General features: G+C 47.0%; 1 protein-coding gene across 1 annotated transcript; it reads left to right on the top strand.

Moving 5' to 3' along the window:
* Positions 1-1,319: 1,319 nt before the first annotated feature.
* Positions 1,320-21,124, top strand: LOC119377378 (histidine ammonia-lyase; the record flags this gene model as incomplete). Its single annotated transcript, XM_037646873.2, is given in 14 exon segments — positions 1,320-1,346; positions 1,579-1,653; positions 1,775-1,847; positions 2,715-2,781; positions 2,866-2,903; positions 3,989-4,114; positions 7,673-7,812; positions 10,187-10,234; positions 10,343-10,394; positions 10,926-11,021; positions 11,389-11,484; positions 12,981-13,120; positions 13,656-14,131; positions 20,845-21,124. Coding segments are annotated over 14 exon segments (1,665 nt in total), but the record flags the coding sequence as incomplete, so codon positions are not given.
* Between the last annotated feature and the right edge of the window lie 593 nt (positions 21,125-21,717).

Genomic DNA, 21,717 nt, shown 5'->3' with positions numbered 1-21,717 from the left:
CGGCACATATGAGCGCAAACTAACAACTGTTTATTAGAACTATGGAAAGAAATGTATACGGTGACCCACGCATGCGCAACGCTGCCCTAGCTACGACGCCCCCTGCTCTCCTTTATCATCTTGATTTCCATATCGGTGAGCGCAATAGAAGGCGCGCTAATACACTTGCCCTCTGCTGCCGTTCTGATAATGAAGGCCTCGACGACCTCTCTTTTGGTGCGCTTGCTCGACGTGTGCAAAATGTCCGTTTCTTCAAACAAAGGATGACACGTGCACCTGCTGCAGTGTGTCGCCAGATGCCCCGGAGCTTGCAGGAGGCCACAATTGTGTCTATGTTCCTTCAGCCTTTCATTGACACACCTTCCCGTCTGCCCCACGTAATGAGCTCCGCAGGACAGTGGAAATTTGTATACCACGTTTTTCGCGCACTCGACGAACCTATTTGCATGTTTGGTCAAACACACTGCTTCCTTGTCCCTGTCAGAGTCGCCGTTCACTTTTGCGCATAGTCCGATGAGCTTTCTCGGCGCAGTGAAGACCGTCCTCACGCCGTACCTTGCCGCAACCTTCTTGATTCGGTGTGCCACCGTGTGCATGTACGGCATTGTAATGAAAGGAGGCCTTTTGCCATCTTCTAGAAGTTGCTCCTTTGTATGCCTTTAACCACTTTTTATGCATGTTCGTGCGTGTGTTTGTATGTGTGGATGTATGCAAAATTGAAAACACTTGCAAAATTGAAAGTTTTCGAGAGGGGAAGGTTGCCCCCCCCTCCCCCGGCTACGCCAGTGTCTGGGTAGTTCTTGCTGCGCTATCGTGTGAGGGTCTGCACTAGTGTACCAGGCCGGGAATTATCTGGCCAAACAGCTTATATATGTCTAAACACAACCGCCATATTATTACAACCTGTCGGCGCGGGAGGTGCTTGTTTCCCCGAGGGAACTAGCCATTATTTGAAAGGGCAGGCACCATCTAGATATGGCAACTATCCAAATTACTCTGTTGTACTCTGCTGAAGGGCAACCTGGTTGAATCTTACTCATACTTGCTTCCATGACTTCCAGAAACAGTGGCAGTTGTCGCTAGGAGTCGCCATTAAGGCTATTTCGACGCAACTTCGAGTCGCCAATTTAAAAATATCTGTTTATAGTACGTGATTTCTAAATAGCTCCGTCCCGGAACATTTCTAACAAAGGATATTTTCAGGTGGTAGTGTAGGATTCCTGCGATCTTAAACATTTTGTGAGACAGCGCCTAAGCCATCAATGAAAGGGTGTATATCGAAAGACTGCTGCTAAGATTCCTTCACATACAACCACAGCCCTGGAAAGTTCAAGCCACCAACACAGGTACGCTAGTCATTTTCTATACGGGCTTCTGCCAATTTCCTCAATTCATAAACCGGCTGCGAGTGAGCAAGACGAGCAAAGTGCTTTATTTTAAAAGTTCTTTTTTTTTTAAACAGGAACGAAGTGCGTTTCGCATGGATTAATCCGCGAATATTTCAGTGCCATTCAGTCTGAGTGGGCCTATTGTCAACTCCTTTCATACGTTTATTTCCTCTTGCGTTTACTTTTTCAGATGATCACTATAGATGGAAACAACCTTACTCCCGGCGTTCTCCTCGAGCTTGGCAAGGGGAATTACAAGATTCAGGTGCGTACATAAATACGCTTCTTTTCATTTGCGTCGCCTCTGAAGCGAGGAGGTTGGGACAGTTCGCGGTGTCATATTATTGCTATCATTTATCACTGACTGCTGTTATTTTTACTCGCAGCTGAGCAGCGACTCTATCGAAAGAGTCAGAATGGCCAGAGAGATGCTGGAGGCCATTCTGAAGGAAAACAAAGGTAATTTGATAGCTGCGGCCGCATTATTTGCATTGCACAATAAAAAATGTCGGAATATGCGTTAAATAATTATAGAATAATGTTTTGAATTTTAAGGCGTCGCATGCCTCGTGCGCGTGGATTCTCATCAATACAAAATAATTGTGGCGGAAAGTCGTAAATGTCATGTACACAGCGGCCCACTGTTAAAGGGAACATGGTAGCGCGTGGCATCCGATCGGTGCCAACGCTAGCCGGTGGCTGCAACAAGTTTCGCGCAGGCGCAGAGAGCACTGTCGGTTGTGCTCTTTCGTCGTGCTGCCGCACTCCGAACCGTCGCGAAGCAGGCTGTTCATGCGACGAAAGCCCACCGCACCCGGTGCTCACTGCGCTGGTGCGAAACTCGCTGCCGCCGGTCGACGGTGGTGCCGAGTGGATGCCACGCGCTACAATGTTCCCTATAACAGTGGACCGCTGTGTACGTGCAGAATGAATATGTGTTCAGTCGCCGTTCCGCAGAGGAGAGTGATAAGACAGCTTGAGCCTGTTCATATTAACCTATTACCGCATATTAACCTATTACGCAGCATGGTACAACAGAGATAAAACTGCGTTGTCACATAAGAGCGCATGGAGGTCGAGCCTTTGCAGCGAATGTCTTCAAACTGCTCGAGTTCACACAATTTCATTTTTGATCTCGCTTCGTGAGAGATTCAAAGCGCACACTCAAGCATGGGTACCCCGCAGCGCCCAATAAAATGCAATAACCGTTCTAACCGTTCTAATTCGAACCAAATGCTCTTGGAAAACGGCAGCCTGCCAATTTTTTTTACAGTACGGATGTCGAGAAGAAAACATTACATATCAACTTTTTTTTTTTTTTTTCAGTGGCATACGGCATAAACACGGGCTTTGGAAAATTCGCCCGAGTAGTTATTCCTGACGACAGCCTCAAGTAAGTAAACGACAAGACTGCGTTCTCTCTGAAGTTTTCATTCCAATGAAAAATTCTTACAAGCATTCCGTTTCGTCTCCCTAGGGAGCTGCAAGAAAATCTTGTTCGGTCGCATGCGGCAGGTAAGGTCACATAAACTCTCTTTCCCACTTTCGTGGTTTTCACTATTCTGAATTAAATACGTGCAGATTCATATTTTTATTAGAACACGTTGATACTAACTGCTTTCATAGACTAGTTTATTAGACATTTGTTTACATTTTCATTTTGCAACATTACTGGATTGCATCATTCATTTTGGCTTGCCTTCTACAGATCAAATTTAGCTGTGAATAATCAGACTTTCACACGCGGTCACGTTCATAGCTGCAATCGCAGCTATGAACGTGACCGCGTACAAAAAACAACGTACGAAAAAAATCCCAGAATGAAAATGAATGAAGGGGCCCTTATTTTGATAAGTTTTCTGTCTCCTTCCACGTTTCTTTATCATTTTTCCCCCAACGTAGAATGTGAAGCCTAATCCCTCATTCTCGCCCGACGCCATTGGATGCACGCGCAAATTTCAACGCGGCGCTATAGAGCGTTCGCGAAGCACTTGTCCGATGCTCCGTGTCCAAGCCCGCTAGGTGTTTGCTCGTGTCTGAGCACAGCCGCGGTCGATCAAAATGAAGAGTTGAAAACGCGGACTGCGTCCGCCACAGCCATTGATTAAATAATGGTGCAAGTCGCTCGCGGAGATCCATGTGTGCGGTGCTTTTCACTGGTGCATCTAGAGAGAAACGTGGAAATGAGCACAGGTCATCCTGAGGTAATAGTCGTCTAGCTACTCAGACGAAAGGGGAGAAAAATAGGGGTATGACGGCGAGAATAGGCAGTACATAGGATGCCACTAAATACAAGATAAGAAAGAAGCGGTCGAGGCGGTCCTGATCACTGCAGCGATCCTCAAATCTGTAATGTGTCCCTCTATCGCGCAATGAGAAGCGATTCTGCAGAATTGGGTGGTTGCGGTTTTTTCTTGAAACTATAAATGTTTCACTCCTACACTCTATAGGTGTAGGTATCCTCACGGTTACATGACCCGAAAGGAGTCCTCCGTACGAATTGATGCAAACGTGTTGTAATGCTGTATCGTTTAGCGCCTGACACCACCTGTGTGCGCCCAGTCGCATCGACAACACGAATGTATCTTTCCCTTGACCAGGAGTCGGCAACCCTTTGTCTCCGGAAAAGACGCGCATGCTGCTCGCCCTTCGCATCAACGTGCTCTCCAAGGGATACAGCGGCATATCCTTGGAATGCCTGCAACAACTTGTGGACGCCTTTAACGGTGACTGCAGCCCTTCATTTTTTTTTTTACCCTCTTCTACTCCACGAGTCAGTCGTGGGCCATGCCACGTCACGTTCGGTGACTGATGCGTCACGATATTCGCGGTAGCTGTTGACTAGGGGCGCGCACAGTTTGAATTAGCTGAACACATTGGTCATTACGGACGCGGAAACGACGCATGCCAGCCCATGAGGGCGCACGTGTGGGCGCAGAGATGCAGCAGACGAGCAATCCCGGCCAGCCTATGGCCGAGTTTTGTATACAGTTCCATAAATGTTGAGGTTGTGCAGTCGTTTTTATTGAAAAAGACCCCAAGAGTAAATATTTAGTGAGTTTTTTTTTCTTTTCCCTAAGAGTTCCATGTTAAAAATTGACGGGCTTCTCCGCATTTATGATGGTAATATCATGCGACCTATGACTTCATAAATTCGGTCATTATTCCTTGAAGCTTATCAGAGGGAAAAATCAATATTTACAGATAATGAGGTTGACGGTACAAGAATCGGGCTATGCCACAAATCTTTCTCTTTTTTTTTTTCTGCACGAAGAAACTTATCTACCTGCCTTATAGAAGAATGGTTACAAAATATTTAACGATCACGAGTTCAGCCCACTCAGATATTGTCTAGACGCTCCTTTGAGTACTAACTTTCAGATCAGCCAGCCACAAAACGGACGCGCGTCTGGATAACCTGGCTGCCTTTCCCCTCTTTTTGTTTCAAGGTAGACTATTGCACAGCAAAAAATGGAGTCACGTCGCCGCTATGACAGCTAAAAAGACTGATGCAGCAGCGGTCCAGGCAGTTTAGGATTTGGAGGAATACTTGCATATCCTTATTAGTGTGGAAACTGTACATGCTGCTGTAATATAAACAAGGAGAAAAGACCAACACTCAGAAGATTATCATATGCTCGCTTCACCGCAATATACAAGATGTGTATTGCTGCAAGGTATTAGTCACAAGGCGAGCATGAGCCATATAGTTTCTGCGATTGACAGGTGTCAAAGCATCATTGCAAACAGAAATAAGAGCCTAACCAGAAAACCAGCAGCCTAACCATTAAAAAAAGGAAAAAACGTCGTTGCGAACGAGAACTTTTGCTTTGCGATTGCCTGCGTGCACCGTACATTCTATCATCACCCCAATTTACTATGGCTGATACTCCACCGTACTGAATACTTAAATGCTTTTAAGGGCGCAAATAATCACAGAACGCGTTGGTCTAACGCGGGAGCAACTGTACGTATACGCGCTAGCATTGATCGCAGAACATGTATCGCGAGCCCGCAAGCGCTATCGGAACGCTTCACCGCAGTACATACACACGCATTAAGGTATAGCTTTGCAAACGGCATACCGAAGACAGAACTTCAGCGGCGTCTCCGACATGGCTACATTATACCGTGCGCATATTGATTAGCCAAATAAAAGTACATGTCTTCCTCATCAAGAGAAATGGGCTTTTAGAAAAAATGCCGAGCTGTCAACAACACATAAGTTTAAACGCACGCGTGGCGGCATCGATACGTTTAACCAATAATAAGGAAAATCGCGCCAGTTCCACAGTGAGAACTGCACAAACTGCGGAGCAGAGCTGAGGAATACTCCGTTGACGCTCGGCTTGTGTTTGTCCGAGTCGAAGCTGCGAGTTCGCCTGTCTTTGTGGGCGCTCAGCTTGCGTCCGAGGCTGAGGGGCATCCGCTGGCGTTTTGCCTCTGCTTCTCTTTTCCGTGGACCTGCGTCTGCTGGCGTTTCGCTATCGCTTCGCCAGCTCGGGCCCTTCGGCGACGCTGACGGGCAAGCAGGCGCTGGTGCTCCAAATGAGCAGCCTGCTCGGCGTCCATGGAGAGAAAAGAAACCTTCATTTTTGATGCCCTCTCTTGACCTATTTAGCATCGTTGGTAGAACGCATTCGTATGCTTCAGGTCAATTCACATTGGGCAAGCATCAACGCGTGGCATAGTGTTCAAGGCACTCGCTTTCGGATCGGTGGGACCCGGGCCCAAACCCCGGCCTGAGGAAGAAAACTTGTACTTTTATTTATTTTCTTTGGTGCACGCTAGATGATTCCTATTTTGGTACTTTTTTGAGTGTGACGCCAAGCGACGACATGAGACGACAGTTCGGGACCCTAAAGTGCTCTGCACTTAAAAAGTGCATCGGTGAAAAGAGCAAGAGGGAAGGACGTCCGCGGTAATATGGAAAAGCTGTTGGTATGTTTGGTGCGACATATTTTGGGTCATAAACGCTTCACTACCGTGTAAGCAGGCGGAATAGTGAACATTGGCGCAGTTGGCGCAAACTGCACTTGAATGGGCACAGTTAAGCGCAGAGAGCTAAATGGTGCAAATGTCGCATGCAGTTGGACCACCACTGCTGATGGGGACTACGAATGAAGTACTGAGTCAAGTAATTTACTTATCGGTGTCATACCTCAAGCGCATACCTTACGTAACCCATGCACCACGCGGTCCTCAGCAGTCACACTTTTATTTACCTAATAAACTGAACATTTTCACTTGACGCACTCCTCGTGCAAACCTTGGGGGCGTGCTGTGATGTGTGCCCACAACGATACACTCTCATCCATTTCCTCGTAGCCAGCGCCATGCGTCTCCGCTTGCCCAGCAGAGCATTACTCCTTCAGCTCTGGCTTTGCAAAACGTTGCACAGTCCGCCTTTTCATTTTCCTGTGCTGCCCTCTACCGGTTCGATAGGGGGCGGGGACGGGGGGAGCTTCGCGGAGTGATCCGGGACAATCGGCCCCACCAGAACAGATGCATCTGATATCGAAAGGCGTGCGAAGACACTACCACTGCGTTTCGCGACTTTCCCGCCAGGGGAAGGGCGCATGCGCCGTGGCAGCGTGAGAAAGGTGGATTGCCCCTTAGTATGTGGACTAGCCTGCATTTAGACAGGAACGCCCGATACCTCGGCACGCAGCTCTACCAGTCGGTCTGGTTTTCTCGCTGGGGTGTCGTGCGTAACGTCAGCACCACAGCATCATAAGTGTTAGGGTTTAACGTCCCAAAACCACGATATGATTATGAGGGACGCCTTAGTGGGGTGCTCTGGAAATTTTTACTACCTGGTGCTCTTTAACCTGCTCCTAAGTCTAAGTAGACGGGCCTCTAGGATTTCGCCTCCATCGAAATGTGGCCGCCGGGGCCGGGACCCGACCGCAGCATCAGAACAGTAACGAGGGTAATGAATACATCGACTTACAGAAATGGCGACGCGGCCTTCTGCATCATTACTGTTCGGCGAAAAAAAAAAGAAAAAAAAAAGACTTCTTCGCTTGCAAGTACCAGGGGGACCTAAAGTGTGTATAATTGCTGTCGTACGCATGACACGTTTGAATAACGGCTCAGAGCCAATTCTGCTTGTTTTGCGAGCACTTTTTTTTTAAGCGTATGCATGGTATACTCGCACCGACTCACATACGAACATGCATGACGCGACGATGTTGCAGAGGTACCGCAGCTCGTTTACATTGGAACTGCAATGCTACGCGCGTGAGGCGAATGCATTATTGTTGTGTTCACCTGCGATGCAGCATCCTGCCTTTCGTGGGTGCCTGAGCAAGGCACAGTTGGCGCCAGCGGTGACCTAGCGCCCTTGGCTCACCTGGCACTCGGCTTGATCGGCGAGGGAAAGATGTGGAGCCCGGAGACCGGCTGGGGCGACGCACAATACGTGAGTAGGAAATTCCTACGCCTCACCTTCTCCTTTCGTCTCCAATTCTGCTCGCCTTCAATGTCCGTTCATAGCGGGCCACGCGTTGACCGATTAATGGCGAAAGCATGTTACAGATTGGGCAGCAGGCCCTTAAATCCTCTCATCTTTTTTTTCTCTCTCACACACACACACACACACACACACACACACACACACACACACACACACACACACACACACACACACACACACACACACACACACACACACACACACACACGCGCGCGCGCGCACACGCGCACGCACACACACACACACACACACACACACACACACACACACACACACACACACACACACACACACACACACACACACACACACACACACACGGGAGAGCGGCGGGGCAGTTACTTGTAGATATTTATTTGTTTACTTGAGGCAAACATGAAAAGGGAAAAGTGGACGGAAAATTTTACCGACGACTACGATACACCCGATGCGAAATTTTAGTGCCGCTGTTTAGGCATTCTGAATTCGCGATACTGTCACGTAGTTGTGACGGTGAAGAACACGAACTCAAGCAGGTAAACATGAAACACTTTAGTGGGCGAACCTATGCCAAGAAAAAGAAGCAGCGCTCACAGTGCATCGATAGCGTCGAGCACGATCGTCGGTCGTCGATAATACGATCGTTGGTGAAACGCGTCCACTTTTATACATGCAGGATCGAAGGTTCCAGCATTATAGTTGATAGTTGGTGCCCGCGTTATTTCCCGGATAAACTCGACTACTCGCGCCGTGCGCGCTATCTTATCAGAGAAGAATGAGCTCGCAGTGAAATGCAATGCATTGGCGTAGATGGCTGTACAGAGGCCAAAAGTCTCTCGAATAATAATGCGCAATATATAAACGTATTAAAAATATCACTATGGCTAGTGAGCTCAGCTGTGTACATTAATATAGATATTGATGTACTGAGGCAAATAATTTGAGAGTAACATGCGCAGATGTAGAGTTGTTTTCCACACATAGTCGGTCTTCAAGGCACATTCCTCTTTCAATCCTTGATGGTCATCAGGGCTGAACAAAGATACTTTGCAATTGTATCGAGATACGATGCAAGATACCAAGATGATAAGTATTGAACATACAGACCCTTATGCTTTATTGACTGGGACGGGCTGTGGCACTTTGTCAGGCATTAAATTGCCTTTTTGTCCACCCTGCCCCATATCTTACATGTGTGATCAATGTACAGTACACATACTCTGTCACTGATTGATGATTGAATGAATACAAAAGGATACAAGATACTAGCAGAATAAATGTATCCAATACGATACATGTCGTTTCTATCTCAAGATACTTCGCTACATTACTTAATTCCTCAATATAGCTCAACTGTAGGCGCTGTTGCAAGTTTCCCGTTGTTTCCTTATCGCAAACTTCTCTCCGACAATCGGAGCTTTCTCATGCGCTAAAGACATGAACGGGGACAGAGAGAGACGTTGATAACTGATTCCATCTATTGCGCTCGTCGCATTGCCTTAATCGCCAGCAGAAACGGTGAACAGCCTCCAAGCAGCCTAATGTATCGCTCCCCCATAGGCCGCATTAATTTCGAATATCCTCTACTTACACGTGAAAATGTTTTCGGCGTTCCAACAGCATATGATATTGCCGTTGCGCAGCAGTCTGCAGGGTCTGGCGAATTTCATAATATCAGTGCAGGTATGCTGAACAATCCCCAATGTTTGCTTGCTGTGTTTACAAACGGCACGATGTGCCGATATTCGATTGCGATCACAAACTGGGTTAATTTTTACTAGGCGTTCGCTTCTAGCTTCGAATCAGCGAAATCCACGCTGACTAGACAGCAACCTGCATGTACTTCGGTTGAACCTTTGCATCTGATTTATCTCTGTCTTTCTATGTGTAATAAAATTTATTCCTCGAAGTATTCGCCAGTCGACACATTCATAGCAGTAAGGGCAAGTGGGAGAAAGTGGTGTGTTCCCCACTTTGACAGCGAACGGAGGCACTTGTCCCCCACCTTGGGCCTATGTGGCTGAGTAAAAAGACCACCTGTAATGTTATGCCGCAGAGACGGAGGAGTGCAATGCTATTGTCTCATCGTCTGCGGCGTATCTAGGAAAATACTTCCAAGTATGAAAGAAAACACAGCTTTCGTCAACCCTCAGCTGCAGCTGAAAGAGACCTGAAGTATATTGTTGCGGCCAATCTTCCTTCTCAGTGTGATAGTCACAGTAGTACGAGAAGCAGTAACGTGTTAATAACGCAATGCTTCTTGGCGTAAAACAAGAGAGCAGTAAAGTTTTCTATTGCATGCAGTACTAAATAATAATCTATACTGCCGTTCTTTTTGCAGGTGCTAGAATCGCACAAGCTAAAGCCGATTCAACTCAAGCCGAAGGAGGTACGTGAGACTATATTTATGGTCTTTCAATTATGTGGTGGTGGTGGTGATAACAACAACGCAGTCTGAACATTATAGAAGCTAAAGACGTGAACATGTGTTGCGCAGGGTCTTTGTCTTCTGAATGGCACTCAACTAATCACATCCATCGGTGCTGAAGGTAAGATAATGGATGTTTATAGCTATACTTGCCGACAACTTTTGTTGGTAATGAAGCGAAGGCTATACAGAGCGAAATTGCGCGAGTGCTATATATATATATATATATATATATATATATATATATATATATATATATATATATATATATATATATATATATATATATATATATATATATATATATATATATATATATATATATATATATATATATATATATATATATATATATATATATATGCAAAAGTTTCGAAATAGAAAGAGAGAGATGAAAAGCGAGCGAGAGCACAATGTGGAAGAAAAAGGAGGAGAGAAGGACAGCAGGGTTGAAAAGGAGGGGGGGGAGTGGACAACAACACCGGTCTTCGATGCACAGTATGCAGCTACTTGCATGACGTCGATGTGGTAACTACGCTCAAAATCAAAATTTCCGCCCGAGAGCAACAAACCTTTACTTGGTCTTGAATATGTCGTAGTCATTAGCAGGCGCAATACGCATGCATAATTCTGATGGTGTTTGTGTTTTCAGCCGTGCAGCGCGCCACCGTACTGAGCCAACAAGCGGATGTGGTGGCGGCGTTGACATTGGAAGTCCTCAAAGGAACAACCCGCGCGTTTGAGAGCGGTAAGCTTTACACTGACCTGAAATATTTGCACTCGCACATTGTGCGCGATAATCTGTAAGAAAAAACACCCGGGAGTCGTGAAGTGCTTTGTAACGGTTCAGGTATGTGGGAATTCGAATGAAGTTTGTAGCACGCAATCGCTGACGATAAGTATACAGGGCGAGACAGCTATGCCCACTTTATTTGCCACTATAGTGGCAACTAAAGTGGGCATAGCTGTGCATAGCTGGGCATAGTTGACATGGCGATCTAGCTGCGCTATAGCGCAGCTAGATCGCCATGTTCACCTCCTGTGCAGGCAAACTATATCTGCAAGTCATGTACTATCAAATCAAATCAACTCCTTCTGCGTTCTTTCCATTGCAGACATTCAGAAGATTCGGCCACATTGGGGCCAAAGTCTCGTCGCCAAGAGGCTGCGCGCCCTTCTTCACTCGGACACATTTCCCTCTGAAATCGCTGGTGAGAACGTAACAATGAAATGAGCTAAGACGCTTTGCTTAGACATTTGAGCATGCTATCAAAACCTGTTGATGTGCGATGGTTCCTGCTAAAGCACTCTGCTAAATCTTTATACGCCCAATATCGTATATGTACATAGTGCTTCTGATTATTTTTCTCTTTTTTATTATTTTATTCGTTCTAGTTTTTCTTGTTTTGTGTGTTTCTTCAATATAACTATCATGTTGATGGGATAGCCGGCTCTAATGTAGCCTACCTTCGTATGTTTTTTTTTTTCATATATAAATTTAAAAAAATGCTAACGATTACTTGCAAGCCGAGTGTTGCCATACTCCCGTCCCAGCACTATTTTATTGCGAAAGCAAGTGTATGGACAGTCTCGACGTGTTTTTGCCGTCGCCGTCGCCGTCATGTTCCTCCCGTATGAAGTCCAAATTGATAAGGTCCCCCCTCGCATCGTATGTTCTACCGCGGGTAAAAGCGTGCGAGCGGGGGCGACGAACGCGGCCGAAGCAGAGATCAAACGAGCCGGCCCATTTTCGTCGCTCCGAGGGTGCACGCAATAACATCACCCCGCTCGAGAGGCCTGCCGTCGAAGCAGACAGGAAACGCCCCGCCCATCTTTAACGCGCCTGAAAAGAGGCGAGGGGGGGGGGATGTCGCAATTTTGAACCTTGAATCTAAGGACGCGGTCGTGAAAGCTGGCGCGCGCGCTATGTCTACAGCCATCACAGCGGTCGGCTCGTATACCCTTCCACGTCCTGCCCTCTGAACGCGAAGTGATTATGCGGAGAGCATCTCTCCCTGGAGCGGCCGTATTCCCTTAAACCATTGTTTTGTAGTTACTGGAGATCGGATACAAAACAGTTAGCTGCCAGCCTCACTTCGTATAACACTACAATTTGTTGCTATCGCATTCACTGCTTCGCCCTTGCGGTGAAACTGTGACTTTTTTCAACACGTCATCTTACACCAACAAGGTGTAATGGGGAGAGATAACTAGGAAGCAAGCAGTCGCACCCTCCTCTCCCCTTCGATATTTCCTACATACACATAAATGGCGCTGTATTTTTTTACCTACAGGCCACTCGAGATCCACACAATAGGCTAGCATCCCGCTTCACGTCAAGTCAAATTACTGTTACGCCGTATAAACAAGTAATTTTACACTTTATTACGCTTTGTACACGAGCAGTGGCACCTACCAATTATCAGGCATTGCCCAAGAATACCCAGTGATCAAAACTGTCTACAAGGCAAGACAGCAACCGCAAGGAGGTAAGGTAGAGAGGAGGTAGTGCAGAGGAAAACAAAATTTCGCTTAAATACATTTTTTGCTCTTTTGGCACGCTTATCGTATCCATTTCCTGTTTCTCGCTAGTGCATTTTCTTTCCTTTTCTCTTTCTCACCGCCTGTTTCGCCAACTTATAGGCACGACCCGCTGTAGAGATTGCATCATACAGGCTTAGTACACTGGCCTGTGTTTGCCTTACAGAGAGCCACCGGTTCTGTCATCGTGTGCAGGATGCCTACACGCTGCGATGTTGTCCGCAGGTGCATGGCATTGTCCATGACACCATAGACTTTGTCCGCGGCATCATCACTACTGAAATGAACAGCGCCACGGACAACCCCGTATCCTCTTGCGGCAGCAAAGGTCCGTTATCATGATGGCAGGTAAACTGGGTCTAGATCTGTGGCGTAGGTTTCCCGTTTGTCCCCGGGAAGGCGGGCAGGGAGTGGAAGCCTGACATTATCGAGAGTGAGGTACAAATATCATTGTTGTGATCAAAATTGGGAAGTTTATGCAAGATTCACTTCAACATTGTACTACATGTCTATAGAATGAAATGCAGCGGCTTATTAGGGCAGGTGAAGTATGTGCCCGGGGAGGAGGGGTGCAGACCCCGTGAAGATCACGTGACATGATCACCTAACTTATGCGAACGTGTCGTGGGGTAAAGCTGATGAAGGCCGTGCGCGACGCACAAAAACGCCAAGCAGGCGACCGCGTGCGGCCTGCTTGCGTGATACTAGCGCAATCGTCCCAGCCAAGGGTCAACTGCACGTGCGCTTAGCGTACAGTAATACGAATGTGCGGTAAAGGCTTGGCTGGGGTGGTTACGACAAAGCAATCGCAGAACATCGATCCTGAACTGCGCGTTGTCAGCTGGTGTTCTGCGAAAGAGGAGAGATCATCTCTGGCGGCAACTTTCATGGCGAGTACCCGGCCAAGGCGCTGGACTATCTGGCCATCGGCGTGCACGAGCTGGGCAGCATGAGCGAGCGGCGCACTGAGAGGCTCATCAACCCAGCGTACAGTGAGCTGCCGGCCTTCCTGGTCGCGGACGGTGGCCTCAACTCGGGCTTCATGATCGCTCACTGCACGGCGGCCGCGCTGGTCTCCGAGAACAAGGCGCTTTGCCACCCTGCCTCAGTGGATTCGGTGCCCACGAGTGCTGGAACTGAGGACCACGTGTCCATGGGCGGTTTTGCGGCGCGCAAGGCGCTCCAGGTGGTACAGAACGTGGAACGCATCATTGCCATCGAGCTGCTGTGCGCGTGCCAGGCCATCGAGTTCCTGCGGCCGCTCAAAACCACTGCTCCCCTGGAGGCCGTCTACAAGCTGGTCCGCATGTTCGTTAAGTGAGTGACTGCTCAAAGCGCGAATTTCTACATATACGGTGACAAAACAATGTTTGCTGCGTTAACCTCGATTCGACATTATCTTGCTGTACACAAACAATTCTATAATGCGAAGATACGTCCTAAAGAGTGCCATTCCGTCACTGAGAGATTCGGATAATTAAGAACATTATCTTTAATTTAGGGAGATTTTGATATAGATAAAAACAATGCGTCCCATTTGCCAACGGCAACAGGAATTTGCTGCTAATAGGAAGGAAAAAAGAAAGCGAAATCCTACAAGCATTTTAACTGTCTTTCTTCCCTGGACACCAGAACTACTGTCCAAAGGTCATGAAAAAGGGCATTTGCCCGAAAAATCTAAACATTACAGCTAAATCCCAATGCATCGATGATTAACATTTATATAAATTAATTTACTGCACGTACTAGCCGTCTACATATTGCAGCCATCGAGTTCGCAAGGCATGTTCGTTTGGAGCATATTATAAGGATGGGACCACATTTTTTTAGATGTGCATTCCCAAAACGATTTTTAGCTTCACTGCATTCCGTTAAAAGGTAAGTAAAACAAAGTAATTTTAGATGCTTGATGGCTCTTATCACAAAACCGGTGCTAATATGGTCCAAGACCGAGGTCTCAAACACGCGGCTCGCGGACCTTTCGACAACGGCCCGGCCCGCACGTGGCTGTTTTCGTTTCATTTTTTTTTTTCTTAATAAGTAATCCACGGGCCTTCAACCCACAGTCGACAGCTGCCCACACCAGAAAGAAACTTGGCGGGCAAGGCCGACGGGTGTTTAAGCGAGCTAGTTTAAAACTCTGGCAGTAATTTGGTGCTTCACAAGGAAAAAGTTATCTGACATTGCTAAATGGTAGTTGCATTATTTTCCCGACTATTGTGATTGATAACACTTCATTCGGGTAAGCTACACAGACGTGACTGGTCTCAAGGATTTTTTTTTTTCGTGAGGCACCGCATGCGGTCACCATTTGTTGAAACATAACCGTGGAACAAAAGCTCCATATTTCAGAATCGGAGTCCAGATTTTAGTCATTCTTGAGAATGGTATCGACATGTTTCTCGATTCCTGACGCCAAATCCCCTTCAGAAATGACCCACATGTATGAGATTTGGGAAAGGCCTATTAAATGGGCAACATTAGCGGACATTTCGTTCCAGCCCAACACCCCCCCCCTCCCCTCCCACTTCAACCTTTCAACCTTCTTCATTGTTTCGGTCCTTGCGGGACAAAGTTTCGTGCGGCCCGCTAGCTGAGGCGAGTTTGAGACCCCTGCTCTAAGAATTCTCTTTGACTCGATGTGCCTTTGAACTCACACGAGTTAATGTAAGGTATATATATTTGTACATGTGCGCATACATATTTGTATTTACGTATATAGCCTACAAATGATTATATATATACAATAGAACCTCGGGATAACGAACATTGATATAGCGAATTATCGGTTATAGTGAACGAAATACAAACTTCGGTTGGTCACGCTTCATTTCAGTGACATTTATTATTATTATTATTGAATAATGGAACCGTAAACGCGACAGCCGCCGCGATATCGTCTGCAACGAAGAAATATTTGGTTAGCGCAAGGCTCGAAACTCGAGAGGTAGCATGACAAGCAAAATAAATATTTAAATACAATTCACAACAACGTTTCTTTAATGTGGTTGTGACGTTAAAAATTTGGTTAAAAAGCTTGCGCGAAAAAAATGTAGGACAAGACGAAGAATGCTACAGCTAGGGCAAGCGCTAACAACTGAGCTTTTATTGAAGAAAACGAATATACATACAAAGCAAAAATAAAACACGTCTTCACCACGAACACAACCAAAAAACCTCAGATGAGCGCATCCAGGTGCCTTATCTCAGCCCTGTTTAACGAGAGAAGAGGCTTTTCCACACAGTTATCACTAGCTTTCAAAATTAGGAAAGCTTTAACAATCTCCCATGCCGTCTGGTCCCCATGACGTGTGAGCACTTTGACATCAAATAGGAGTAGAGTGCAACAGTGATGCTACCGCGGACTTCTGCTTTGGAGCAATTTTTGGAGCAGCAAAATTTCCGTTTTGGAGCACTTTAGAGCAGCAAAATTTTCATCTTGGAGCACTTTGGAGCAGATAATTTTGCATCTGGGAGCACTTTGGAGCAGCGAATTTTACATCCTGGAGTGCAATACAGAAGCATATTGCATTAACATTCAAGCACCTGAGTATTATTATGGGGCTCTTATGAAGGCTAGAAATATTTCGATTCATTGCAAATCTCATGGAAAAAATCATCTCAGGAGCATAGGCGTGCACACAGGGGGGGGGGGCGGCCCCCCCCCAATCACCTAAGCGGGGGGGGGGGGCGCAAAATGTGCCCCGTACATTGACCCTTGCGAAAGCAATTATATGGACACTCTCGGCGGATTTTTGCCGTCGCCGTTGCCGTAATTTTCCGTATAAAGTCCAAATTAATAACATCACCACGCGCATTCCAGCCGCGGGTAAAAGCTCGCGAGCGCTGGCGACGAACGCGGCTGAAGCGGAGATTAAACTAGCCGGCCGTCTGTCTCCGCCGCACGGACAGCGCATGAGATAACATCTTCCCGCGTGCGGGCCTGCCGTCGATTGCTGATCAAACAGAGAGGAAACGCCCCGCCCGTCTTTCGTAAGGAGCATGAAGGGACACCAGGGGAGCGGAAGGGGGGTGGGGGACCGCATCTTTCGAAGGGCGCAGTCGCTTGCGCGCGCGCTATCTCGAGGCATCAGGAGACGGCTCGTAAAGTTGCTGTGCTCTCAACGCTTACTTCGCGTTTAGAGAACTCAGAGCAAGAAAACGCTTCGGTTCCTGGAGGGGCCATATTCCGTTAAACCAGCGTTTTGTTGAGTTACGCGAGATCGGATCCAAAAGAGTTAGCTGCTAGTCTTACTTCGTTTCACAATACAATTTTTTGGTATCGCATTCATTGCTTCGCTCTTAAGCGAAACTGAGTTTTTTTAACCGTTAGATATTGACCCCCGAAAGCGAGGGGCGGACGCGTAACATGGCGTAGCCGCTTCACTGTGGGCCCGCTACTGACAGCTGCGCATTTGCGGCTGCTCCGACCAGGAGATATGATTTTACTAATGAGATGAGATTTTTAAAAAAGCAAGCAAAAAATTCGAATTGGAACCCTAGCACGTGAGCTCGAAGGGCAGCGCCTTTTAGGGGGTATTTACCGCAGAGTGATTACAAACTCGGACGTGCTGGCGGAAGGAATTACGAAAAAGCTGTTCTGGATGAAGATTCATGAATAAAGTATATCTGAGGAAAAGTGTCAACGCGTTTCCACCGTTCGCGTGCTCTTCCATAAACGCGAAGCAAGGAAAATTCGATATTGTCCCATATATATCTACTGCGAGCGATTCCAGATTTCATTCCGCGATGTCCGGAAACAGAAGTGACAGACATTTTAGCGGCACTCATGTGGTTATTACTGAACATTGCTTTCCTTACGTTCCGTGCGACGCTTGAAACGAGCTATCAGCAGCGTTTCTGGAACAGACGACGTCCGCCGATGAATCGCCGTCGCACTTTCTCGCTACCGATAGGCCTAGACGTCACGAGCCTCTGCGGAGAGCGCGTTTTGCTGTCGAGCCGACTTGCAGAACAGAAGCTGCGTCGTCACCGTGCATGGCATCGTGGCTTACTCGGAACGCACGCGCGAGCGCTATTTATTCAGCGGAATAATTATTGGTCCATGATTGCGACTTTATTGGCAGCCCCAAGATCGAGCTGCACATGTTCTGACGCGCCGGCGGTGCGATTGCCGGTGATAGACGCCCCCAAACCCGAGACTTTGGCGCAGTTTGGCGCAAATTTCGTCGATATTATCAGGATGGCGCAGTAAATACAATTTGGCGCACTTTGGCGCAGGAGTGGAATCACTGGTGCAACTACAAACACTGCAGTGCAGGGACAAATTCGAAGAAGGCTGACCTTTCAGAGATAAGCTATGGTCTCTCAAGCGGTCGTTCAAAAAGCGGCCTGTCTCTCCTATACGTATATAGGGCTCCGTGTTTTCGGAGTTTATTTTTCTTGAAATTCGGAGGCTGTTTTTCAGAGTTTATCTTTCTGGCGGTAGGTCCAACAGACTTTAACAGGTTTATCATTCTCGTCATGGAGGTCTAACAGACTTGCGACAAGTGATGTGAAGCAGGGCCGTAGCCAGGAATTTTTGAAAGCCTTGACTATTTGAGAAAAACGCCTATTTTCATTATTTATTTTCGGTAAAACACCACGTATCATAAAAATTTCGGGGAGGGGGGGGGGGGGGGCGCCCACCCAGCCCCTGCCTACCTGCCTATCGCCCCTGCCTACGGGCCTGATGTGAAGACCTCAGACAGGTCACATCATTGACCGAGGCATGACCCATCTGTGCGATGGGTGAAGTCTACGAGATACTGTTGACGTGAGGTAAAGTTTATATCGGCCAAACTGGCCGACGTATCGATGACCGCTCGCAACATGCCCGTTCAATAAAGAACGGAACAGGGTAATGTTGGCCGCTAAAATCGGAGTTTATCAGATAAATACGAATTGTCAAAAATTTTACCGGCGAGTGTCTATCGGATTTTTTCGGATTTATCCGAATACACGGAGCCCCCGACTATATAACATTTACCGCACGTGAAAGACACTTAGCAAACAACTCCCTTTACCACACTCTGATAGCCTGTCCTAGTGCTTGACCTTGCACTCATGCCACTTCTGCGCGGTCCTGCCACCTTCCTTTCAAGAGAAGCGCATATTAGCCCAGCTTATTCTTTGCCGAAAACACAACGTCAACATCATACCTCGCACCAACCTTCTTGAGACGATGCGAAACACTGTGCGAGAAAAATTTACCGGCAAGCGGCTTCTTCTCGCGAACCCTTTCATTTTAAACCGAGCCTTTCAGCTCTGATTTGAAGCTGCCAAGAATCCTTTCACAGAGGCGGCCTAGATTACTAACAGGATAATGCACCTCTCGGAGCCTAGTCAAACTGCTTAGTGAAACTTTCGCCCTACAAGTGCAGGCACTCATCATGTATTTCCAACTCGCCCAGCAATCTATCCTTCTAAGTAGTGCGGACTTGGCCAGGAGACTGAGTACTACTTGGAGAAACTCGCTGAAGCAGCAAATCGTGCGTGGACACTGTGGAAAAATTCAATCCGCACAGCGCATGCGTTTTTGTATCTAGGATTTTTGCGTGAGGATTGGCGATTTGTTGGAACCGATTTCTATCACTACTGTTACAATGAATATCGAATATAACGAACTAATTTATGGTCCCCATGCTACTTCGTTATAACGAGGTTCGACCATGTATGTCAGACCCGTAGCTGCCCCCCCCCCCCCCCGAAATGTTTTTTTGATACATGGTGTTTTACCGAAAATGAATAATGAAAATAGGCGTTTTTTCTCAAATAGTCAAGGCTTTCAGCAAGTGCCCCCCCCCCCCCCCCCCCCCCGAACAAAATTCCTGGCTACGGGCCTGATGTATGTAGAAGCTCGGACACACAAAAACTTAATCCTGTGGTTCTACACGCCTAAACCACTAAACGTACGAGGCACGCTACTGCCGCAGTAAGGGACGTTCCAACCTTTGCACCCGCCGTAGATTACCTGCAGGATAAGGCGCACGGGCCTATATCAGTGCGCACGGAGCGGCCGTGCATCAATCCACCATAGAGCTACACGGATCACCCTTGCATGCTTTCCCCAGAATTACAGTACTCGCGAGGGCCGCGACAGAATCCATCTTATCATACATGCAGTTACGAAATATCGCGGCGATGAAGGACATGAATAATAATAATTGTTGGGGTTTTACGTCCCAAAACCACGATATGATTATAAGGGACGCCGTAGTGGAGGGCTTCGGAAATTTTGACTATCTAGTGTTTTTTAACGTGCACCTAAAGCTAAGTACGCGGGCCTCTAGCATTTCTCCTCCATGGAAATGCGGCTGCCGCGGCCGGGATTCGATCCCGCGACCTTCGGGTCAGCAGTAGAGCAACATAACCACTAGATCACTGTGGCAGGTGGTGAAGAATATTCTCCTAGAGTTTGCGCTATCGCATACTACTACTACTACAACTACTACTACTACTACTACTACTACTACTACTACTACTACTACTACTACTACTACTAATAATAATAATAATAATAATAATAATAATAATAATAATATCTGGGGTTTTATGTACCATAACCACAATACGATTATGCGGCGGCTCCGGAAGTTTTCACCATCTGGTGTTCTTTAACGTGCACTGACATCGCACAGTGCACGGCCCTTTAACATTTCGCCTCCATCGGAATGCGACCGCCGCGGCCGGGATCGAACCCGCGACCTTCGGGTCAGCAGCTAAGCACATGTGTCCTATCGCAATGACAGTTCGAAGCCACCCGAGTATATGGGTACAGTGTGCGAACAGAGCAGAAGAAAGCTTGTCCATCCTTGAGAGGTGACAGACAAATCATTTGTGAAGCGAATCATTCATAATAATAACCAGTCGTTTAGAAAGGTGAGTGTCCTATTCAGTGTAGTATTTCTTGCAAGGGAACTCTGAAAACTAATAACTGCTTTTCTAATGTGGCAGTCACGATTCTTTGCATTAGACAGTTGCAGTGCTAGTGCCAGGATGGTTGCATAGTAGGGCTACTCTGTTTCAAGATGCTGGGACAAGGACCGAGTGATGGCGCCCGACATTGACGCGGCCACGGACCTGCTGAAACAGTCGCGTGTTTGGGACATTGTCAAGCCACACATGGACCACTACTTCACAGTGCAGGAGGAGGAGACACGAATGCCTTCACCGACGACATCTGAAATCAGCGTGGCAAGCTCAAGCAAGAAACGCAAGGTGGACAACCACGACTACTGAACGACAGGCAATTCTGGCAATTGCACTGGTAATTAGCAAACCTCGTTGCTTTCAGTTACTGTCGCAAAATATGGTTGCAGATGAATTAAAATGAGGGAGTGGCCTCATGTGGATGTAGTCATGAAGGAAGGCATGTACACAGTAATAAAGTTACCGACATAATACACCACAATGCATGGTGATAGACGTTCCTGATAACATGTTATAGGGCAAGAGGCTGCGATTACATTGGCCTACGCGTGCACTTCGTTGAATTAGTACTGTACTCATGCACTTGGTTTCCTGAAACTATACTGTGCGCCTTCAAAGAAGATATAAGCAAAGCCCATATTTGACAGTGCGAATGCAGAATAAAATGATATTTGGTTACATAGCTGTATCCATGAAATTGTAGTATTTGGTCGTGGGTCAATATTTTCTCTTACGTTGCATAAAAGGGGCCGTCCAACACTTTTCCAAGTAATCATCGAATGACGTATCGGAGTTTATTGCCTCATGGATCGATTGTCGCCACATTTCGAATCCGTGAAGTACGAGCGCAGTTATAAGAATTTGTTGGACGCTTTAAGCACTTTTCCTCTTTAGTCTCGACGAGTGAGCTGCAAGTTCACCGATGACGCGGAGGGAGAAGCTACGTCAGCGCGTGTCATGAACTTGTCGCT

This window comes from Rhipicephalus sanguineus, unplaced genomic scaffold (assembly GCF_013339695.2).
Source record: "Rhipicephalus sanguineus isolate Rsan-2018 unplaced genomic scaffold, BIME_Rsan_1.4 Seq443, whole genome shotgun sequence".
Taxonomy (NCBI): Eukaryota; Metazoa; Arthropoda; class Arachnida; order Ixodida; family Ixodidae; genus Rhipicephalus; species Rhipicephalus sanguineus.
The sequence above is the reverse complement of the archived record's forward strand: the minus strand, read 5'-3'. Positions and strand labels throughout refer to the sequence as shown.